Source organism: Mugil cephalus, chromosome 19, assembly GCF_022458985.1.
Source record: "Mugil cephalus isolate CIBA_MC_2020 chromosome 19, CIBA_Mcephalus_1.1, whole genome shotgun sequence".
Classification (NCBI taxonomy): Eukaryota; Metazoa; Chordata; class Actinopteri; order Mugiliformes; family Mugilidae; genus Mugil; species Mugil cephalus.
Window position 1 is genome coordinate 19151683 of NC_061788.1, and position 22077 is coordinate 19173759.

Consider the following 22077-nt stretch of genomic DNA (forward strand, 5'->3'; position numbering starts at 1 on the left):
GAAGTGCTTTGTCAATCTATCCTGACATGTATGCAATCTAACCGATGAATATGCTGCTGCATGAGAGGTCGCCATCAATTTTTTTTTTCTTCTCTTTTTGCCCCAGAGTGAGAACAGTGAACATTTCTCTGCTCCTCTACCAGTCGCCCGAGTGTCCCAGAAGTCTAGTGGAGGGGGAGCGTGTCTGCCAGCTTTGATCTTTCTCAATTTTATCATTTTTATTACCCCAATCAGGTCTCTCATCTTTTGTCAGATCCATTACTTTTAGATGATCAGGTGCACTCACACACCGCACCGAAACGGTCACTTCTGTGTCTGAGGAAACATTTGAGGGTCTTGCAGTTGGATTTTTTAGTCTTTACGGATTCATCATGTCCCAGACGTTTGACACTTTGTGCATGAGATTTTTTTTTTTTTTTTTTAGTCTGTTCAGTAATATTCTGATTGAGGTCATGAGATTTTTCTGGAAACTGAAATATCATGCCGTCAAAATAATACAAAATATTACACAGAATATACCATATGCAGTATAGTGGAAACTTGTGATTTTACCATTTGTTTGTAAGACTATAATATCTGTACATCCACATAGCCACTCTGAATTAAATGAATATTTCTTAGTCAGCAGTACAGTACAGTAAGTGATTTTGTACATGCACACACATTTAACATATTTTAATTCCAGCTACAAAAGACAACAATGAGGGTCACATTGAAATGATTGCCAATTTGTCACTACCAAAAGGGAAACATTCATTAGAATCGGGCAGCTAACCGAGTGCCAAATGGGCCAAATGATTACAAAACTGCAGGTGCCGTTAGCAATCAAGCCCCAACAGCAAGTTCAAAAAAGAGTAGACATTGACATATTCGGCCACGTTCAGAAAAACATTATTTCAGCTAAACTCTGGTGTTGTTTGATAAGTTGTCAGCGTTTGACCCCTATCAGGGAAAAGCTGTTTCAAAAGTTTTTACCAAGCTAAAGTCAGAAAGATGCTGCCCGCCAGTAAACCTCTAGGACCTCAGTAAGGAAGCTAAATTCAGTCACTTTGCTCCATTTGTACAACATACAACCCAAATGTCCGACAGATCAAGTGTTAATTCTAGTGCTATGGATTAATCTAGACCCACATTTGACTCGTGATAGTGTGAGTGGCTGCTGCACCAGCGGCTCACTGACTACTTTTCTTTCAGAGCGACCAGCGCGTCTGACAGATGGGATTACTGTACCTTCAGCTTGGGCAGCCGTTTAATGGTCTTGAGTGGCCGCAGGACTCGGAGGACCCTCAGGGACTTGATGGTGTTGATGTCCTTTCCTTTTGTCCCTCTGTGCAGACAGTTTGAACATTTAGTCTCAGTAATACGGTGCAGGCGTCATAATCTTTTAAACCTTTCGACTCCACTAACACGAGCTGTTTGCAGCTCACCAGGTATACTACATGAACAGAGGAATACCTGTTTGTAATCTGTTAGTAGAGAGCATGCATGTAAGTGAATAATGTTATTCTACAGAAACATGCGTCAATACGCTTGTTTTCTTCTTGATTTTCCATCCTTTCTCTCCTATATTTTTTTGAGGTCTTTTCTCTCTGGCTTTTTCTTTTAATTATTTAAACCTTCTTGTTTTTTCTTCCTTCCCATGTCCTAAACTTTTTTCTTGCGTCTATAAAAATATCTTCACACAAACCATCTTTACAATCCACATACATTTCTTGCACAAACTTGAAACTAAACTTTACTCTTTATCACAATTTCAATGCTTTTCAGGCTAAGAACCCCCAAACTGATGGAGAAATTAAGTAGAGACCCCCTAACTACTATATGTGTTCTATATCAAATCTATCCCTTATTCCTTTACTAAAAATATGTTGGATTCATTTTAATATGTATTTAAAGAAATTTACATTTATGGGGGAATATTAAAAAAAGATATATATATATAAAAATGTCTAGTCAACCAAAGATTTTGCGACCCCCTTGCAGTACCTCCGCAGATCCCCTAGGGGTCGCGGACCCCCTGTTAAAGACATACGCTCTAGGTCTTTAATGTAGGACTGTAGCTTGCAGTGTGTTTTTGACTGCGGCTTTGTTCCTGTTGAGTAACACACAAACTTGTCTTGCCATCTCTACAATAAATGCACAAAGAATCCGCGTTTGGTGCAGGAGGCCGTTTCTTTGCAGGAACCACTGCTGCCTTTGCCAACACTGCATGATTTGTTAACTGGTCGGGAGGTAAGTGCGGGGGTTTTATGAACTGGCCGTTATGCTAATAGCGTACCACTGAGCCATTACTCCGCTGGAGACTGACATTGACCAAGGACAGTGGGAGAAGGATTTTAATTAATCCGTGACACATACACACTGTGGCTGTCATTCTTCATAAACAGTGTTTTCTGTTTCCTGGCTTCATTTAAAAGGGTTAGTAGAAAGTAGTGGAAAACATGTGACTTAACATTTACTGTGTGAAAGGTGTGGAGAATGACACCAACAAACAAAAACATAAACCATGTTGGCAGGTGGCAGGTTTACAGGTCCACATACTAGCATAATACTGAAGTAAGATCAACAAATGATTTAATTACAGACTACTTAGACAGTACTGTACGTAAGCTAACAATTGTAAGGATATTGTATTAAGGCTAAAGACATGTCCTTGCTATATTATTAAGTTTTGTTACAGTCAATTCAGATTCAAAATTAATTGATTAATTTCTTTACATGTTTTCTGAATAGCGCATTAACTGGATACTAACTTTTGGCACCTTTTGTGTATAGAAGGTTGACATAGCCACTGGATCTAATGAGGGATATTGAGGTGATCCTTTTGAAAATGTTTCTTTAATGAAGATATTAGATCTCACAGACAGGTATGTTTAGGGAGGGTCGGCCTGAGCTGATTGGCATTTGTGGTCTTTGTTCCTCACTGGCCCCTCCTCAACTCCTCCCTCTCGTCCATATCATACAGTCACTTCTGGCTCCAAAACTACCAAGACGGCGACGGCTAAAAGTCAAACACAAGTCTTTCTCCAGGCCCTCTGACTGTTGCCCAGAAACCAATCAGTGACGCCACTGGCTCTGTGAAGTCTTTCTTATTCAATCTCACCATTAGTTATGTTCTTGAAGCAAGATAATAAGTAACCGTTCCTTTCTAGTAAATAATTAGGACACTAGAGACTAGCAAAATAAAGCTATATAATGAAATAACTTTGCCAGTCTGGTCCTCCATGTGACACATGCACACACACACAAGCCGACACACAAACAATTGGTTCGTCCCTGCTGCAGAAGCTGTCATTAAAAACCTGGCTGGTCAGTGTTTTTAGGGACTGAGAGACTCATTACACTGTTCATGAAAATCAGCAGAAAACAAACATTCATGTCATTACTGGGTGACAGACTAATCATACTAAGAAAACTAATCTAATATGTGGTTTGGGGATGATGGATCTCAAACTGGAAAGAAGCATGGCTCCTGCTACGTGAGGCTGGAGGGCCTTTGGCTTTTCTCATTGAAAATCTCCAAGTCTAACAAACTGGCATGCGGCTCTCATGCTTGGATAACAGTCTCCCGATAGCTTTCAGAAGCGCCGTGGCCAAAGACGATGTAATGTCCCCGCGTGTGGGGGCAACGTAGTTGTGCATTCGCATCAGCCCAGTGCAGATCACCACTGATTGTAACGTGCTGAGTAGCCAGGCATGCGAGGTCGTCTTCGGTCAGCGTGGCTCTGGTCCAATGGGCTGCCTCCTCTTGAGAGTGAGGAGCATTTCCTGTTTAGGAAAGCCAGATCTGACGTCTAATCGGAGCCACTTTACTGCCTCAGCAAAAACAGGATGCGCAAGGCTCCTTCCATCGAGCTGTTTCACATTCGAATCGTGCATCACATGTGTGCACGTATATTCTGATATATTCAGAACAGTAGGTCAAGTGAGTTTTATGTTGGTCCGTTTAGAGGATCGGACGCATAATCAGCAGCTCATTTGCATTTATTTTTGCATCTATACGCTCTCCATTACTGGGAATAGTCTCTGAACTGTCAACACTGCAGGAGGATGATGTTTAGCACAGTTTGCTGTGATCGGCATTTTATTGAGAGTGTTTAGATTTGTGGATTTTAAAAGGTCATCCTCTTCCAAACATCTGTATTTTTACAACAAATAATTGTCAAGCCTTTGAATAGCATTCAAATGATTTTCGGTGTCTATTATTTTCCTCACATACAGACAGATTGTGAGTAGAACCTGCTCTTCAATGAGGTGAAAAGCTCTAATCCTTTATCGACTTTCCTCTGAGTCCACTGCATAAAGGAGGAGGGACGTAGGTGAAGGGCACAGTGGTGACGGCCATAACCTGATTAATGCTTCTTTAGTTGTAGCTAAAGAGGTTTTAGGACGTGGCGAAACAACAGATAAAGGCTTTGATACGACAGATAACCAGCGTTGAAAGTGGAAAGACATTCACTGCAGATATAAATATGTGATAAAATGAACTGGTCTTCTGAAAGCTATGAGGGGTCGTGCCCAATATTGTCTTTCGGTATCCCAATATTGGAACAGGAGGATGTTCTTCTAACAGGGTAGAGAGCGAGGAGGGAGGAATGTCATGGTCAAATCCCAAGCTGCTTGGCATGACGTTAATTAGGGGGTTGAGAAGAGGAAGGTACTGTGGGGAGGGGGAAGGGAGCAGGGGGTCGAAAGCAAAAAAAAGTAGATAGGGACAGTTCCCACCTGGCCACGCTTTGTTGCGACCTGATAACGAAAAGCAATAATAAGCATATGCGAGCAGACAATACGCAAATACAGACACCGGCATGTAAAGATAGAGAAGGGCAAAATAAATACACAACATAAAACACTTTCAAATATACAACATTTAAACATGTGAAATGAAACAAAGTTAGCTAATCTCTTTAGAGAAGACTGAACAGGAGAATAAATCAAATCTATGGAAAGAGCATGATCATGGCGCCATGAACAACTAGTCAATGAGGGGGACGAGAAGGTGAGAGGACACCACTGATGAAAGGAATCTCTGTATGACTGGATTCACTCTGCAGGTGAGAAATGTACTGATCTCATCTACCCCTAAATTACTATTCAATTTGGACTGGTGTAGAAGGACTCATGGGACCCAAGGTTTACACAACTTGGGACCCTAGTTGGACCAGACATGGTCTTGGTATACTTGTCTCAGGGCTGTGTGTCAGTATGTCACCGTCTCTGTGTTGATCACTTGTTGATCACCAAATTATATTTAAATCATGGAAACGGTTGTTTTAGAAGTTGGTTTCTATGGCTTTTAGATTTTTTGTGATTGGTTTGGTTTCATTATTATTCTTGGCTGTAGTCTGTGTTAGTGTTGTCTTTCTCGCTGGTGCTGTTCTGCCTCTAATTACTGTAGTCAGTGTAGGTTTCCAGTATAAGATTGAAAAAAAAAAAAAAAAGAAATTCTCTGGTGAAATAAAAAAAGGAAGACGAACTCTTCCTCTACAGTGCTGGAAAAACAGGGACAGAACTATCTGTGTGGATTAACAAGCATGAATTACATCAATACAAGTACAGTGACTGTTGATATAAAATACAACAAATCTGAAACCTGTACAATTCTTCAGTAAAAAAAATAAAATAAAATAAATACGTGTTAAACTGTAAAATATTCCTAAGTTGAAATGATTTTGGTGAGAAAATGAGGCACCAAATTATTTCAATCATTCTACTTTGAAGTAATTCCTAATGTGAGTCACTGCAGATAAACTGAACCCAAAATTGGGAAAAAAATAATACATAGTTAAAAAAATGAATCCAGGGTGTAAGAGACCAGAATTATGCTTCGAGCCTTGCATTGTGAGTGTAGTATGTTTTGCACCAAGTTGATGAAAGAAAAAAATGTTGGATAGGAGGGTAATGTGTGATTGAGGGATGATGGAGAAATGATTCAATCTGATCGAAGGGACTAAGTCCATCTGATACCACACATTAAAATATGTCATTTATAATAACTGTGAATTAGTGTAGTCCTGCATATTAATTATACTCTGCAAATGTGAAAAAGTTTATAGCCACCATTCACTCTGTTTGTATTGGACACCAGCAATCACCAGCACCACATTAATATCTAGAGCACCAACCACACTTATGAAAGCTTGAACCTTTGAAATTATTGAAATGCATCTGACAGTACAGAATTTTTTTTTTTTTTTTTTTTTTTGTCCAATCACGGCGCTGCCCCACTGTGCATTATGCCCATGCTCCCAATAACACACATACAATATGTCTGATAAATAGAGAACAGGTAATTGCACTTATGTAACCTGAATACAGATGTAACCCACAATTACATAACACAAACAGAGTAAATGCCAGCATCTTTAATGATGACTGTGGTGGGCGATGATAAGAACAGAAAATAAAATATGACATTTAGCGGCGAGAGAGAGAGAAGGCCTGATGGGGACTATAAACTCGACAAATGACACTAGTTAAGAGGGACAAGAAAGGAAACGGAGGACTCAAACAGTAAGAGAAATATGCGGACAGTTAGACAGGCAGAAAGAGCAAGCATTACCCCATAAGGCTCCTGAAAGCGATCCGAGTCAGAGAAGAAATGAGGAGGGGAAAAAGCGACAGGGTAGACAGAAACAGAGTCAGCCACAGATAAAAGACAAAAACAGCATAAGTCTGCAGCTGGCAAAACACAAAAACCCAGAGTGACAGGAAAGTGTTACAGAGAAAAATATACAGGTGACAAACTGTGTGTGTGAGTTTCGGGACAGAGTCAACATGTGAAGCGCTGGGGAAAAAACTGACAAAGCAGTTGAAAATAAATGCGACCACCTTATCCTTCCAGGCCAGGGATGCAGCTCTGTGAAGTTTTACTTGACATTTGCATGAGGCTGGAATGTAATAAAATCATATACATTTCTTTCTTTTTTAACAATAATTCCAGTGTGTAAGTTTTACTGAAGGACACAGCAGTAAGGTCTTTACTTTACTTTAACTTTCTGCTATCAGTTAACACTGACAAAATGCACAGTTGTGAGAACAACATGAAGTTGTTCAGGTAGAAAGGTGCTATAATAGAGAGATGACTTCTAATAGTCAAAATGATGTACATCAAAACTGCCTGCATTCAGTAAATACTGTTGAAGGGCTTTATTGTGAAGCTACACGTGGTAACTGGAGCCTGACAGTTACATTAAAATCCTATCTTTTGCTCCATCATGAACCTTAAACGTATCAGGCAAACTGTGTATCTCATTAGGTGACTCTCGGGGAGAGGCTGCAGACACTTTGTAACAATAACAGAAGAGTCTGAGACGTCGACAAAATAAGCCTCAGACAGAACAAAGGCTTGGCGTGAAAAGGGGAAAATAATTGGACGAGCGTTTTAAAGTTGCCTGTTGGAGCTAAACCAAAAGAGACCGAGCACACCCGGCGTGCTTTCAGTGTCAACTGTATCGCATTGTGATTTTTAAGTAACAGCGAGATTTAAAGGAAGAAGCGACTTACGAGCAGGCGAATGCCACCAGGGCTCCACTGACCACAATGAAGTCGAGAATGTTCCACAGGTCACGGAAATATGAGCCAGGGTGGAGGAGCAGTCCCAAGTCAATCATCTAGGATCAGAGATTGAACAGCAGCAGCATAATATAGAAAATTAGGATGGTGTGTTACCTCAGAGAACACCTCACCACAAAGGTAATTATAAATGCCGATGACATTACAATGCAAGACAAAGACACGGCGTGCTAGTCTGTCTAGTCGCTGAGGTCTGATTTAGTGATTAGAAGGTCAAAACACAGCAAAAAGTCTGGAAAAAATGAAAGCTACATTCTGTTGAAAATCAGTATAGAGTATCTTTGAGAAGCAAGAACCCAATTAGATATAAACAGACTGAAATAATGTGGTTAATATAACCTAAACATCAAAATACATAGAATGGCTTTTAACCAACCAATTACCAAGATTCGTACAGCCTCCTCACCTTAATCACCATCTCAAAAGTGAAGACTCCAGTAAAGACATAATCCAGATACTTGAGAACCTGCAAAACCAGGGTGAAGGAAGATCAGTTTAAATGACTCATCAACAGACAGATACGGTCACAGATGTTGTCAGCTGAAGACTCTTTGGAAGTGTGTGTGTGAGCAGACCAGATATGCACAGCATGTTCCTGTCCTGTCAAAAGCCTTCAGCTCTGTTGGCTTTCGACGCTACCACACAAACACACATTGCCTGAACACCGACACAAACAAACAACACACGCAAACACATGGACACATCCTCACCTCGGTTCCCCTCCGTGTCCCTGACTCGAATACTAATTAGCTGCGCTTGTCTGTCAAACTGCAAAAAATGTTTGTGGACAAGCCGCTGCCTGTGTTAACATTTGTCACACACATACTGTATACAAAAATTATAGACGCGCTTTGCCAAACGTAATTGGGATTTGGGATTGTGTGAACCTCCTCAGAGTGCACCATTTGACCAAAACCAATTTGAAGCCATTTCCCTTTTACCTCTCGATCATCCAAATGAACCACTCAGCGAGACTAACTCGGACGTGTTTATCCGTGGATCCACATTTTGAAAGCATGAACATTTCCATACAAATAGTTGTCTGTGCGTGTTTATCTGTCTGCCAACCAAAGTGTTTGCTGTGTACTTCTACATGTTTACTTCGGAGGTCTAGACGTCAGCCTGACTCACATTGTTGCGCGGTGCGTTGGCTTGCACGGGGTCCTCGGCTGCCAGAGCGATGCTACTCATGGTGATAACCATCAGGATGCACATTTCAAAGTAGCGTAGGTTGACCACATAGTGACACAGCCGTCGCACCCTGCAAGATCACACGCATATAAACACACACAGACACAAATGTACTGCACACAGAATGGGTATGTGACATCAGCATGCCATTGACCACACGCATGGCCCCCATTGTCAAAATAATGCACTGAGATAGAAACATATTAGCCTCTGTTGAACCATAGGTATCGATTATTTGAAACTCATCAATCAAGCTAACAGAACAACATCATCAGCATAAAGGAGAAACACCAATGGTACTCAGTGTTTGCCTCCAAAGTCTAAAGCTTTTTAGACTTTAATCCTTTCTCTGAATGTGCTTTTTTTAGTATGAAGCTTCGGAAACTTTTAGTATTTTTTATATTTCCTGATCACCACAGACTGCAAAGAACCATGGTTACACTCGTATCTTTTGTTCTTTGGCCACAGGCCCAATCAATTTTTTCTGTAAGGTACTGCTTCTTTGCTCCTATGGTTGTGAATAGATGCAATAACAGATGCACACATACATAAGCAATGCATTTGTTATTTCAAGGTGTGCTACAACAGGTTATTTGGACAAAATAACACAGAATACTGCAAGCACATTTGTATCCTGTTTAACTACATTTCACGTTGTTCCTCTGAGTCACCAGTTGTAACTTACGGGTTAGTTTGGCCAAAGATAAACATTGAGCTGTAGGGAAGGATCTGCCGAGGCCCATTAGCGGCCTCCTGCTCTTCCAGATCTTTCTTCTCCTCACTGAGTTGGAAGTTGTCACAATCGATGTTGTTCACTACAGTGAAAAAAAAAAATACGCTCGTTTATCTCAAAGAACCACAGACAGAAACAAGTGAGGTGTTTTCTATGGACTTGCTATTGACTGCTCTAATGCTGCATTCATAACTTCTTACTTGGCTAATAGGATGGTGGTGGTGGGGTCAGGAATAAGCATGACAGCTATGTGATGCGTGATCATATTATGTAACTACCAAGCTGTAGTTGTGACTATGAACACTGGGTGCTCAGGCAAAAGATGCAAAAATAAGCAAACGCAAGCTCCATAATCAGGCTTGAAAACGACACGAAATCTCTATAATACAACAAAAAACATGCTGTACACACTAGATATGAAGGTGGTTTCTCCAGGCGGGGCGGTGATGGTGACAGGGATGTGAATAGCGTTGCTGTTGAGGGCGGCCTGGCTGGCCCTGGTTGAGTTCTTCTGGTTGTCAGCGTCCTCTTGCTTTTCTCCGAGACTCAGGCTGCTCCGCCGTGGCTGCAGAGGACTGCAGGAAAGGCTCTCTTCCTCAGCATCTGACTGTCTTTCTCTGGGGGAAAAGTATTGAAACGCAAGCACTGTTATATTCCGCTCTGAGGGCACTGTGTCAAGGCAAACAGACAGTCTTTTACTACCACGCTGCCTCAAGGCATAGTCGTACTTATGTGGCGTCTATGAATACGTGCAAATGGATACTGATAGTGATTTAAGATGTAAAAATAAAAATCCTCTGGAGAATTAATTAAGCTAAGTCAGACACACAGTACACAGTCAAGAGCTGGATCTTCTTTATGTTAAGCTACTGCCACATCTGAACCTCGTAAACAAATGCATCCTCTGATGGTAAATATAAGCAGGCAGCTTTTTTCATAGTTCAAAGTCATTTAGTCAACAGTTTTGGTGCCGTTAAGACAATGATATTACCTTTTTAAAGCACAGTGCATCGGAAATCAGACTTTTTTGGGGCCATTATTTAGACACCTAGCTGCTATAGACTGCATTTCTTTGATAACTATCACTTTTCTATTCAAATTATACCATTGAAAAATGCTATCAAAAACTGCTGAGTATCTACAGTACTTGAAAATATGTCTTACAGTGTTTTGTATTTTTTAGCATCTGCAGTCTTACCTATAACCTTTGGTTCCATTTTTGTTCCTCCTGCAGTCGTCTCCATCTAGGGTAGACTGAGCTCTGATCATGCGAGAGCAGCGTGCCTTCCTCTCGCCATTACTCTCACCTCCACCTCCACCTCCACCCCTCCCCCTGCGCTCTCCCTGTGCACCGTTGGCTAACATCCCATTTCCCTCTTTGGGTGGACGATGGGAGTGATGATGGCGATGTCCTCGTTCTTCTCCCCGCACGTCATTGGGCTCATCCTCGGGGGAGCCGGCCTGGTGGTGGTGGTGTCTGTGTCCCTGCCCTCCATCGCGGCTCTGGCTCCTGTCCCCACACCTGTCGTTGGTCTGGGGCCCGTCGGCGTTGTGCTCCCTGCTCCTGCTGTGGTGGGTGTGGTGTCTCCCTCCGCGGCCATCGCCTCCGTCCCTGTTCTCGCCGTTCTTGTCACAGTGTCGGTGATGCTTCCTGGAGTGGGTGTGGAAGCTGTCTCCCAACCCGTCCTGCCGGGAATCCACCGCTTCATCCCGGCCTTCGTCGGGAGGCCTGCTGGGTTGGTCGCCGTTCCTGGACTCCACCATAAGAGGCCTGTCCAGGTGAGTCTTCATGTCGGGATGCAGATGGAGGGCGGTGGACAGCCGGAGGCGCTCCTCGGGGTCCAGCTCATTGAACAGGGCCTCGCTGCTCGCCCTCATGTTGTGCTTCCTCAGCTGGTTAGTCCTCTGCTCCCACACTGACATGATCTTTGCTGACCGCTGCTGCTCCTTGCTGCAAACAGGAATCAAACCCACAGGTAAAAATCACGTCACAAAGATGGTTTGAGTTCTTTTTTTGTATGCGGTTTGGGTGAATAATCCACAGTTCCATCCATAGACACAGCATTTCCTCAATCAGTGATACTCACCAACACCTCAATATGGTAAAGTAAGAAAGACAGGAACAGGTCTATGGATGCATTGGTACAAATGTTCAGCATGGTAAAGCTTTCACTTACCATACATGAATATTATGTGGAGAAGGAATTCAAAATAGAACATTAATATTAATGGATGAATTAATCTCTTCTAGGGTAAAAATGAAGATATTAATGTTTTCCCAGATGACTGGTACGAAAAGTGCTAAACATGTGAAGTAATGTGGTGATTATTAGTGTTTTTTTCTGTGAATGACTTTCTTTCTACTAATGGTTTATACATTGCTATTCAATGCTACAAATGCTTAAAATAAAAGCAGTCATTTTATGGAGAATAAGAAATCTCCAAAAACCTGTGAAAAATGGTTTCACATCCTCAAGGAAACCTTGTTTTGACAGTGTGACTGTAAAGCTATTTAAAGTTAACACAAGTTAACAGAGGGGAGTCCTTCAAACACCAGAATCACACTATTATAAGATGCTATTCAAAACATACAGGGACATACACTGATCAGGCATAACATTATGACCACCTTCCTAGTATTTTATAGGTCTCTCTTGTGCCTCCAACACAGCTCTGACTCATCTGTAAGTCTGGAAACACAGTGTTGTTGAGTTTGGGGGCTTTTGGGTCCTATGAGTTAAGGGGAGGGGCCTCTGTGGATATTCCAACAGATACTTAATCAGTTTGGGATTTAGGGAATTTAGAGGCCAGGTTAACACCTTGTGTTGTTCTTCATGTATTCTGAGTTTACCCTAAACTGTTTTTGTGTGTGTGTGTGTGTGTGTGTGTGTGGTGTCAGGCTGCATCCTTCTGGGGAGGAGTGTCATTGCTATGGGGTGAGGGTGCCTGATCTGATCTAGGTAGGTGGTCTATGTAACATCCACATGAATGTCGGGTTTCCCAGCCGAACACTGAATTGTCACAACATGGTCAATGTTATTAACTGCTCCTGAAAGTGGTTTTAATGTTCTGGCTGATCAGTGTATTCTTGAACTCAATATGTCTGAATGGTTCATAAGGCCTCTAATGCCTCTTTAGACCTGACCGGCTGGAAGCCAGACAGATTTCACACAATTGTTTATGGTAGAAAGTTGGTTCCCATGTGTTGGGTACCGATTATAATGTAGTAAAGCTCTGTGGGCCAATCAAAACGCTGGGACAAGTTTTAAATAGGGACGGACAGAAAATTAACAGTGACTTTTATAGACCATCTAAGCACCACAGAGTTGAATTCATTTCCAACAAAGTGGCTCCGATAGGTTTTAGGACTATCTGACTGCACACAGATGTATTTTACTGGATATATCAGTTGAAGCATGTAATGTAATCCAGATGTGCTCCTCATGACTATATTCACTGCAAAGGGAACACGTCTTAATGTGATAAACCTGCAAATGAACTGACACGGAATCTTTCCTCAGATTCAGCGTTACCTGGATCACGTGTGGATGGAGCAGGCAGAAAAAAACATGCAATGAGGAATGGCCTTTTCCCAAATAAGTTTTAAAAAAAAAGGCTGAGATAAGACAAACCAACCATGGACTGAAGATCACACTGGGTAAAATGTGCTATTTTTTCTGTTAACATGGGTTTTTTCTGTGGACAGGAAAAGACACAGTCAAAAATTCTTTGATGTGTCCATATGTCCACCTTCCATGTGTTAAGGAGTCTCATACTGTGTCTTAATTGTCTGTACAGTATGATTTAATTACATGGGGCTTTATGGGGAAGTTAGATTAGTTCCATTTGTTCACCTGTACCTCAAGATACGTCGGGCGGGGGAGGAGAAGACAGTGTAACTCCTAAAAGACACACAGAAGACACAGACAACACGGAGGACATAGGACAGGCATCGACAGACAGGTGAAGTACAGACACACAGGTAGCGTTTGCGTGGTTGCAGAAAGGAAGAAAGAGAGAGACACTCAGGGGACACGTGTGTTATTTTGTGATATGAATTATATTAAAACACTGAAAAACACACAAGAGGTGGAATTCTCGTAATAAAGAAGAGGCGAGATGTAACTAAGTTATCTGTCCTTCCTTCTGTACTGTAATCAACTGAGACAGCAGACCACCGGGCAGAGGGACAGCTGCTGGTTGCATTTTATTTTTTGCCTCGGCTCATATTGTCTCTTTAAGTGATGTCCTGGGGTCTACAATAACCAGCAGACTGGAAACATTCGTCTGTCGTGATGGCAACGCTCAGAGAAACGAAACGCTATAGACAAGACGTTCGCATTAGAGAGCACAGCAGAAAATGAATTACTGAAGGCACCGACGCAGACGAGCTGCGGCCATCAACAAAGTTTACAATGGTTAGTTGAGGCTGGAGGGAAGCATAACTACATCCACGTGTAATCATGTTTTTCTGCTATGCGAGGCACTTTCTGGTTAAGTAAGACTCATGAATATTTTTCACTTTACCAGCACTGAAGGGATGACGGACTATAACTGTGTTTATGCAGGTCCACGGAAGAGGGGAAGAGAGGAGTGGAGAAAGGAAGAGGAAGCAAGAATAGGAACAGAAGTGGGGGGGGGGATGAGGAATCACAGAGGAGATCGTACAAAGAAAAAAATAAAACATTAAAGGGAAGGGGATGCAAGGAGAGCCGGCAATGAGTGAAGAGGAGCGAAGAGGAAAAGGGGAATAAAAAGGAGAGGAGACGAGGGGAATATTGTAACAGAGTGATAACTCACGGTGACTGAATGCTGCTGATGGACGACCTGCGAGAGAGTGCATCTCGATTTTGCTTTACAAAACTGTACATGCAGAACAAAAACAAAGGAAAAAATGAGACACAGATGCGAAGGGGACAGGCGGACTGTCCATGTGTCCACCTGTCCCCTCCTGCTTTACAGTAAACGGCTAATCTGTGCGGCTACTTCGATAACACAACAGCAACGAAAGCATGTTTGTCAGCAGTAACTCAAAACTGACCAGGGTTTCATTCCAAAATAACAATAGAACAAAGTTAGACTTTACGAGCATTTTACGTGTATTTTGATCACTTCTGATTGAGATTCATTTTTTTCCCTCTTTTGATGCTTAAGGTCATTTTGTGATGAAACCCTGAGTATCTCCGGAACAGCACACCAAATGCACATAAAACAGTTCATTTAAAATAAAAGCAGTTACGTATGAGCTCACTCACTAGAGTGTTACCAGACTATTCAAATATTCTGAGCATATAACGCATAGGATCACATGATAACAGCAGCAAGAGCTAAAGGAGGAGAGGTTGGGAAGTTAGCTAACCAGTGATTTACAGCACTGATCATTTTCCACTGTCTAACTGACCTCACTCTTCCAGAGGAGAATGGCAATTAAGGAGCCAGTGGGAATCAAAGATGATCATTTTGTCAAACGAATGAAAGGCCTCTGCGGTAATATTCCGCAGACATCGAATGAAAGCCATTCTGTGCGCCTGCATTTTTGTTTTTGTTCAACGCAAACAGAACGGATCGGTATCGAGGCGAATGGCACATTTTAAACTTTACATAATAGCAACAGTTTCACACCAGCGTTCTCTTGGCACAGTTCAATCAGCCTCTAAAAAAAAAAAAAAAAAAAAAACGGTGCGAGGTGAAATTAATTTCCTTGTTAACAGGGACCTGTCAGTCAGTGCTGCGCCCCTGTTCCCTTTTGTGTGTAATTCTTTCAGTTCCTTCACACTACTAGCCTGAGTGATCTCTAAACTTCCTGATTCCTCCTTTCCTCGGGTGTCCCCCACTGGAGCAGAGCTCCAGATGTTAAGCTGCCGACCCGCGAAACTGCCATTGGTTACTTCTTTGTGTTGTGTGAGGTACAGCTCGCTTGTCGCACTTGCGTGTGACCAATTTTTCAGATTTTGTATTCGGCTGGAACTGGTTTTAACATGGGGCAGAGCCTTTCTGTTTAATATCAGAGCACAGCCAGGGTTAAAGCAGTCTGTTGCCATAGTTGGCATGTTTCTCATGAGTCCACTTTGGCTCAAAAAAGCCAAAAACAGCATGTCTCTGAATGACCAAGTGAGGCTAGCTCCAAAAGTGAGTGAACTCCCATATTCCCTGCTAGAATTAAATATAATAGAAACGTTTACAGCCTAGTACAAAAAGGTCGCACAGCAGCTACATTTGCAGCTACATTTGTACATTGAAATCATACCAAGTCCTAAATAATTGAAGGTGTGACCACTTTCAGTGATGGGCTGTTGCTGTCACAGGTGAGCTGCCAAGAGGACTGCTTCACAACCACACTCCAAGAAACCTGTGGGTGTCATGGAGGGACTGTTCATCTTAAAATGCAGTTCATGACATGGTTCATGAACCATGTCATGTGGCGCCACGTCGGGACAGTCGTCAGTAAAACCTAACCGCTTGGACCTTAGAGAGCAACTGAGAGAAATGACACGTCGGTCAGCTTTGATCAGGCCTCAGTCCAGATCCCAGGGTTGGCGCTGGGGCCGTTAAATCAGAGGAAAATGTACAAATGGTAAACATGTATTACCATTGGTATGCCTTCTTCTTGTATACCCGAAGAAGAAAAAGGACTGAGAGCAGACACAGATTTTGCCTTCTTTAGGTAAGGGTTTGGTATTGGGAGAAGGATGTGTAGCTATTATATTTCTACCTATTTACATCAAAAATAGAGATATGCAACATCTGCCCATGGCATCATCACTTTGTTTTTGGACCATAAAGCTTTCTTTTCAGAGTTTAATTTCCAATTGGAAATTTTTCATGGTCAGTTGCTCCCCTTTTCAGCTCTGGTATACATGAACCTGACATACTATCAAATACAGAGAGAAGTATCTTGCTCTCATTAGCATAATGTGCATTGTCTCATTGGGCAATATGTCCTATGCAGTATCTGTGATGTCCCACAACTGTGTTTCCCTCCTCCCTGTACATTACATTTCCTGTCTGTGAAGTTTGGCGTTAACAAGTAAATAGATGCACTTTATTCCTAAAAATATCTACACTGTAGGAACTGGCTGTGTAAAAAAACGCTGGTGGAAATGCAGACTCGCACACGTTGTTGACTGTAGCTTCCTTAATTGCCTATACTATTGAAGAAGGTCAACAGCGGGATGCAATAAACAAGGCAACACCACAGGAGCACTCTCATAATGGGAGTGGATGAGGAAAAATCCAGACCGTACACAGATCAAACACGGCACCTATGCACACAGACACATTTCAGACTGAGAGGGAAGAACACAAAGAAGAGCAACACGCTGAATGACAAAGGGACGTTTCTTTCCAGCGTGAGGAGAAGAGGGCTGCTGTTTGAGGAACCAGGGGCTTGAAAACTTACGCAGCGATTGAAATGTTGGCTGCTGACATCGGGCTGACTTCTTTCACCTCCAGAGCCTTCTGCAGGGCCAGCTTCTTATTGGCTGCCTCCTCCTGCTCCTCTTCATCCTTCATCCAAGGTGAGCCAAGACATAAAACACAGCGTTAAAACAGTCTACGCTCTAGACTGGTTGGGCATGTATAGTATGCAACATGGAGAGGAAACCTTTGAATTGCTCCATGTCAGAAAATACAACATTACGAAGGTCTGACTCTTCCTACCTTAGTCAGTTCTTGAGCATTCGCCAGGTTATCAACAGCGATAGCCAAGAATACATTCAGGAGTGTGTCTGAATAACAACTCAGGAGAAAATACAGTTTTATGAATAGAAAAACAAAAGAATATATAAAATATGCATTGTGTTTTTCCCAAAACAAGGAGCAGCTTATGATATTTTAGTCTCTCTACCTCAGGCTTGGGTTTAAATATCTTTCCAATGCCTATTTTTGTGAGTGTCAGGGTAACTTTCTACACTCTACATCGCTCCTTTCTCAATATTTAAAGGATCTACAGATACACTACCAGCCAAAAGTTTGGACACACCAGGTACCAATAGTACAGATATTCTACATTATAGTATTAATACATCATCATGTGTACATATACACAGTTCTAAATGGTTTCTCATACAGATTTTTGCAAGGAGCTAAAATGTTCTGTTAGACTGTTTTCACCATATTTGAAGTCCTGTGAAAATTAGGCAAATACAGTACAAAACAGATATAAAATAATGAACCAGTTGAAAATGTTTGGTACCTCACGCCTCATGCCTAAAGCTACTGTACCTCATATATCTTAAGACTGCCACAACCACATTCACGCTCTATGCAGCCAGTTCATCATTCTAATTTCTACTAGATGTCCCAGGTCTGTGTTATATGTAAACCAATTTACTACTTCCAACTGAATTCTGAGTATTTAAGGTGTGATTATAATAATTGTCAAAATTAATTATCATTCATTAATAATGTTCATTTCTAGTGTGCCTGTGATGGACATTATTTTTTTGTCCAGATGAAATGCAGCAGTTGCACGAATCCTGACTATTTTCAGCCAGAAACCACTTCCACATTTGTTCCTTTCGACGCAACACACTGCGCTCATGCGACAGAGGATACAGTTTCCAAACAGCGTGAGGACGATGAAGTAGATGGAGGAGAACATGCCGCGTCGAACGCCTCCCTGAGACTCAATGCCGTGGTACATCACAGCGTTCCAGTCCTCACCAGTCAAGATCTGAGGAACGCAAAAGAGCCAGAGTGACACTCGGGGACCACAACAGGTAGTAAAAGCTCCGCGCAGATCTCACATAGTGTAGAACAAAATGACTTCACGGAGTTAAGGGTTATGAGCGCAGACTAATTGAAGGATTATCAGTGAGCACATTAGGGCGCAGGAGGTACACAGACCAGTCGTTCCCTCTAATTAAAATGACTGATAACGAACGTTCTTTTTCCATTAATGTCCACATTCTCTCATTTATTCGGTTGTGTTATTCAGTGTGAGTGTTCAGGTATGTGCGTGTGTGTGTGTGTGTGTTACCTGGAACACAGTGAGGATGGCGGCTGGAAAGGTATCAAAGTTTGTCGTGGGGGTCTCATCTTCAAAGTTAAACCTAAAAGGATCAGAATCGCAACAGCGGCGTTAGAAAGAAAAAAAAGAAAAGAAAAAAGGAACACGTTAAGAATTAGCTTCCAGTCAGGTCTTAATGGGTTCTGCCTGTAGCTCAGGGAAAACACTTGGATTAATTACGTCGAAAGCTTGGTGACGAACTATTGAAGCAACGGCACATGTACAGTACATGTTTCTGATCCCGAGAAACATGACGGTTTAAGAGCAGACACATTTACACCCGCACCACTTCTTCTTTTTCTCCTTCTCTGGGAAACCTTTGTTGTCTACAGTCGATCTACAATGCATCCCCCACCACACAGACACGCACACACACCCACAAATATTTGTACTTCTATACTTGTGAGGACATTCACAAACATATTTCCTGGGGTCTCGCTTGACATGTGTAATTGCGTGTGATAGCAGCCTAATGCAATCACATCCACGTCGCTTTGTGTGTTAAGAAGTTCCGGCCATCTAAGCTGTCAACATCACAGAAAATTGGCTTTCAGTTCTTTCTTTGTACCGATTCTGAACGGGGGTGACTGAGTCATTTATCTCTGAGACTTTTAAGTTTTTTGTTTGTTTTTTGTTTTTACTATTACCGTCATGTTTGCAATGGCTGTTTTGACTGAATGCCTCCGTCATCTTGTCATCTTGTATAATTTGCTTTCTGGCTTCTGGCTAAAGAGCTGCATGACGACACTCTGCTGACACTTTGTAAAAGAAGTCGTGAAATGTATATATTCAGTAGGGTGTCAGCAAAGCTGCACTGCCTCGGGCTCTCTGAATATATCTATGATGCTGGAAACCACACAGACTTGTTTTCTGCTTGCGTGTCAGTGGAAAGGAGGCAGTGTGGAGATCACCAATATTCTGTTATTAGACGGGGCAGATTGTTTCATCTACGTGCTTATTTAAACACATATTTGCATATTCACACGAGTAGATGTAACTACCGATGTATTCAAAGTACAGGTACCAAGTGAATTCTGTCACCAGACAGATGGCAAAATCCACACAATTAAGACAATTGTTAATCAATATAGAGGGGGTCTGTGACCCCTAGGGGATCAACAAAGGTACTGCAGGGGAGGTCACAAAATCTTTGGTTGATTAGACATTTTTTATATACATATATATTTTTTTTAAAGTTTTCCCCAACAAATTAAAATTTCTTTAAATACACATTAACATTATATTTTACATATATATATATTTTAATTTGAATATTGAATACAATATGGTAATAATAATAATATATATTTATAAATAGCACTAGGCCGAGGTTAACATAGAACACATATAACAGGTAAGGGGTTCCTCATCAGTTTGGGGTCCTTGACCTGAAAAACTTTGAAGACCCCAGCTTTAACCATACAAATTAAACATCTAACTTCTTCCATAGCCTGTGAAACACTATCCACGTTTCCAAAAACGTCTGCTACTGTCATCCGTCCTCACAAAGACAGAGGTACAACACAAGTACAAGTGTGGGTTTTTAGTTTTCTGCACTGCTTTGAGAAGAGACAAGGGCACTCATAGATGAAGAGGGTTCTTTTGCTTTCATTGTGGCGGGTGGGACACAAGAACAGGGAGCGAAACATGCAACAGCAGGAAACACTAGTCACCAGGGAGCCACGGCTACAACTTCCAAGTCCAAAACACACTGCTTCTGTCCTCAGGGCTGCATCATGTGACATTTGCTGTATGCACAAATGGTAGACACGGCGATGCAGCACATCAGCAAGTACACATGCCATGTGAATCTATCTAATATAAGACAAATAAGGTGAAAATGGAGTAATTTCTCATCAGAAGAGCTTTTTTTTTCTTTTTAAATGATCTTCATTGAAGTGAGAATTTCTGCTTGTCGTATTTGTATAAAACCACAGAACAAGTGCCGTATGACAATAAGCTAGTCATGTCTAGCGGCAAAGTAAAATTGCCGCTTGTATGTGATGGCCATACTTCATCACCTAAAAAGAAGCAGGTTCATATAAATGATGGTACAGATGATCATCTTGACATGCATCATACAGTGTCAGTCTGTTTTGGGCTCAACACACAGCACACCTTAACGGAAAGTTCAACATGGGTTAAGATAATGACAGAGAACACAACTAAACAGCATAGGATACTGTAAATGAAGGAAGTGTTAGTCCATATAACTTTAAATGATCGCTACTCTATTGTTAGTGCAGCTCTTGTTGTACACAACTTCACACAACTTCTAAAACTATTCTTTGAGTACTAGAGAGTCAGTAACAGTCTCAATGATCCAAAGACCAATGGATGAATGTGATCAATGACTATCTATAAATTAGCAAACATATATGATTTCAGGGTTATTTTGTGTTATCTTGTGATTTTTCATTAATGTTGACATTAGGGTCTAGCATACTATCATACCTAGTGTCATCAGACATGCACACGTTCTATACAAAGAATCTGAATCTTTGCAGAAAGCCCCCAAATGACCCAACAAACCTGCCAAAACCTGTATCCGTGGTCTTGAAACTAAAGAAGACAATGAGAGAATGACACAGAGATGCATAAAGATGGGTTTGTCATTCAACTGAGAACAGCCAGCGCTGCTATTTGTCGTCATTTTAACTCAATCTTAAAATGAAAAGGCAGGCGCAAGAAATATTCGGGGTTGGATAGAAGAGGGAAGCTGGGGGGGAAACGCACAAGGTACCTGTGTTCAAAAGCCAACAAAAGCTGTGAAATCAATCGATGTGTAGTGACAAGCCAAAAAGACAGAGATATGATGGTATGATTTGCTTTTCACACTCAACTCAGTTCAAATGTTCTTCTTATACACCGATCAGCCACAACATTAAAACCACTGACAGGAGAAGTGACAATTCAACGTTCTGCTGGGAAACAGTTGGACCTGGCATTCATGCGGATGTTACTTAGACCCATACCCCCCACATAGACCAGACCAGACACCCCCACCCTGACACAGACCCACACACATAAAAACAGTTTTTGAGGAACAACTCAAAAAACATGAAGAACAGCACAAGGTGTTGACCTGGCCTCCAAATTCACTAGATCCCAAACTGATCAAGTGTCTGTGGGATGATCCACAGAGGCCCCTCCCCTCAACCCACAGGACCCAAAGGCCCCCACTAACAACATTCTGTTTCCAGACACCACAGGACGCCCTCAGAAGACCCATGTCCACTCTCTAATGAGCCACGGCTGTTTTGGAGGCACAAGGCACAGGTGGTGATAATACTGTGGCTGATCAGTGTATGTAACATGATTGTGAAACCAAAGTTTACTTTAGTCTGATACAGTATTCAGTTGTTTCACATTTACCTTAAAATGGAAACCTTATCATTTACATACTGTATATTAGCGACATTATTCGTCCTAATGGATGTATTACACCGCCATCCAGGCTCTTCGTGCACACTTTTTTATGTGTGTCACTACTAAAAGATTTTCTGTCCGTGCGTCCTTGACAAGCCTGTGATTAAAGCATTTAATAGTTTACAAGACTTGCTGACTA

The 22077-nt window shown here is 41.7% G+C and overlaps 1 protein-coding gene across 2 annotated transcripts in view; it reads right to left on the reverse strand.

The window, feature by feature from the left end:
• The window catches only part of cacna1bb (calcium channel, voltage-dependent, N type, alpha 1B subunit, b), a 152282-nt gene that overhangs the window by 32552 nt on the left and 97653 nt on the right, over nucleotides 1-22077 (reverse strand). Inside the window, exons 17-30 of one of the 2 annotated variants that reach the window (XM_047569844.1) lie at nucleotides 18480-18552; nucleotides 18056-18173; nucleotides 17159-17226; nucleotides 16899-17005; nucleotides 14300-14362; nucleotides 10698-11450; nucleotides 9911-10116; nucleotides 9452-9581; nucleotides 8707-8836; nucleotides 7982-8041; nucleotides 7507-7613; nucleotides 6563-6574; nucleotides 4726-4746; nucleotides 1231-1327 (exon numbers count right to left, since the gene is read on the reverse strand). In XM_047569844.1, the coding sequence (XP_047425800.1) occupies nucleotides 1231-1327; nucleotides 4726-4746; nucleotides 6563-6574; nucleotides 7507-7613; nucleotides 7982-8041; nucleotides 8707-8836; nucleotides 9452-9581; nucleotides 9911-10116; nucleotides 10698-11450; nucleotides 14300-14362; nucleotides 16899-17005; nucleotides 17159-17226; nucleotides 18056-18173; nucleotides 18480-18552 (1945 nt within the window). The remainder of the gene's footprint in view (nucleotides 1-1230; nucleotides 1328-4725; nucleotides 4747-6562; nucleotides 6575-7506; nucleotides 7614-7981; nucleotides 8042-8706; nucleotides 8837-9451; nucleotides 9582-9910; nucleotides 10117-10697; nucleotides 11451-14299; nucleotides 14363-16898; nucleotides 17006-17158; nucleotides 17227-18055; nucleotides 18174-18479; nucleotides 18553-22077) is intronic. The other variant, XM_047569845.1, reaches the window with a different exon arrangement.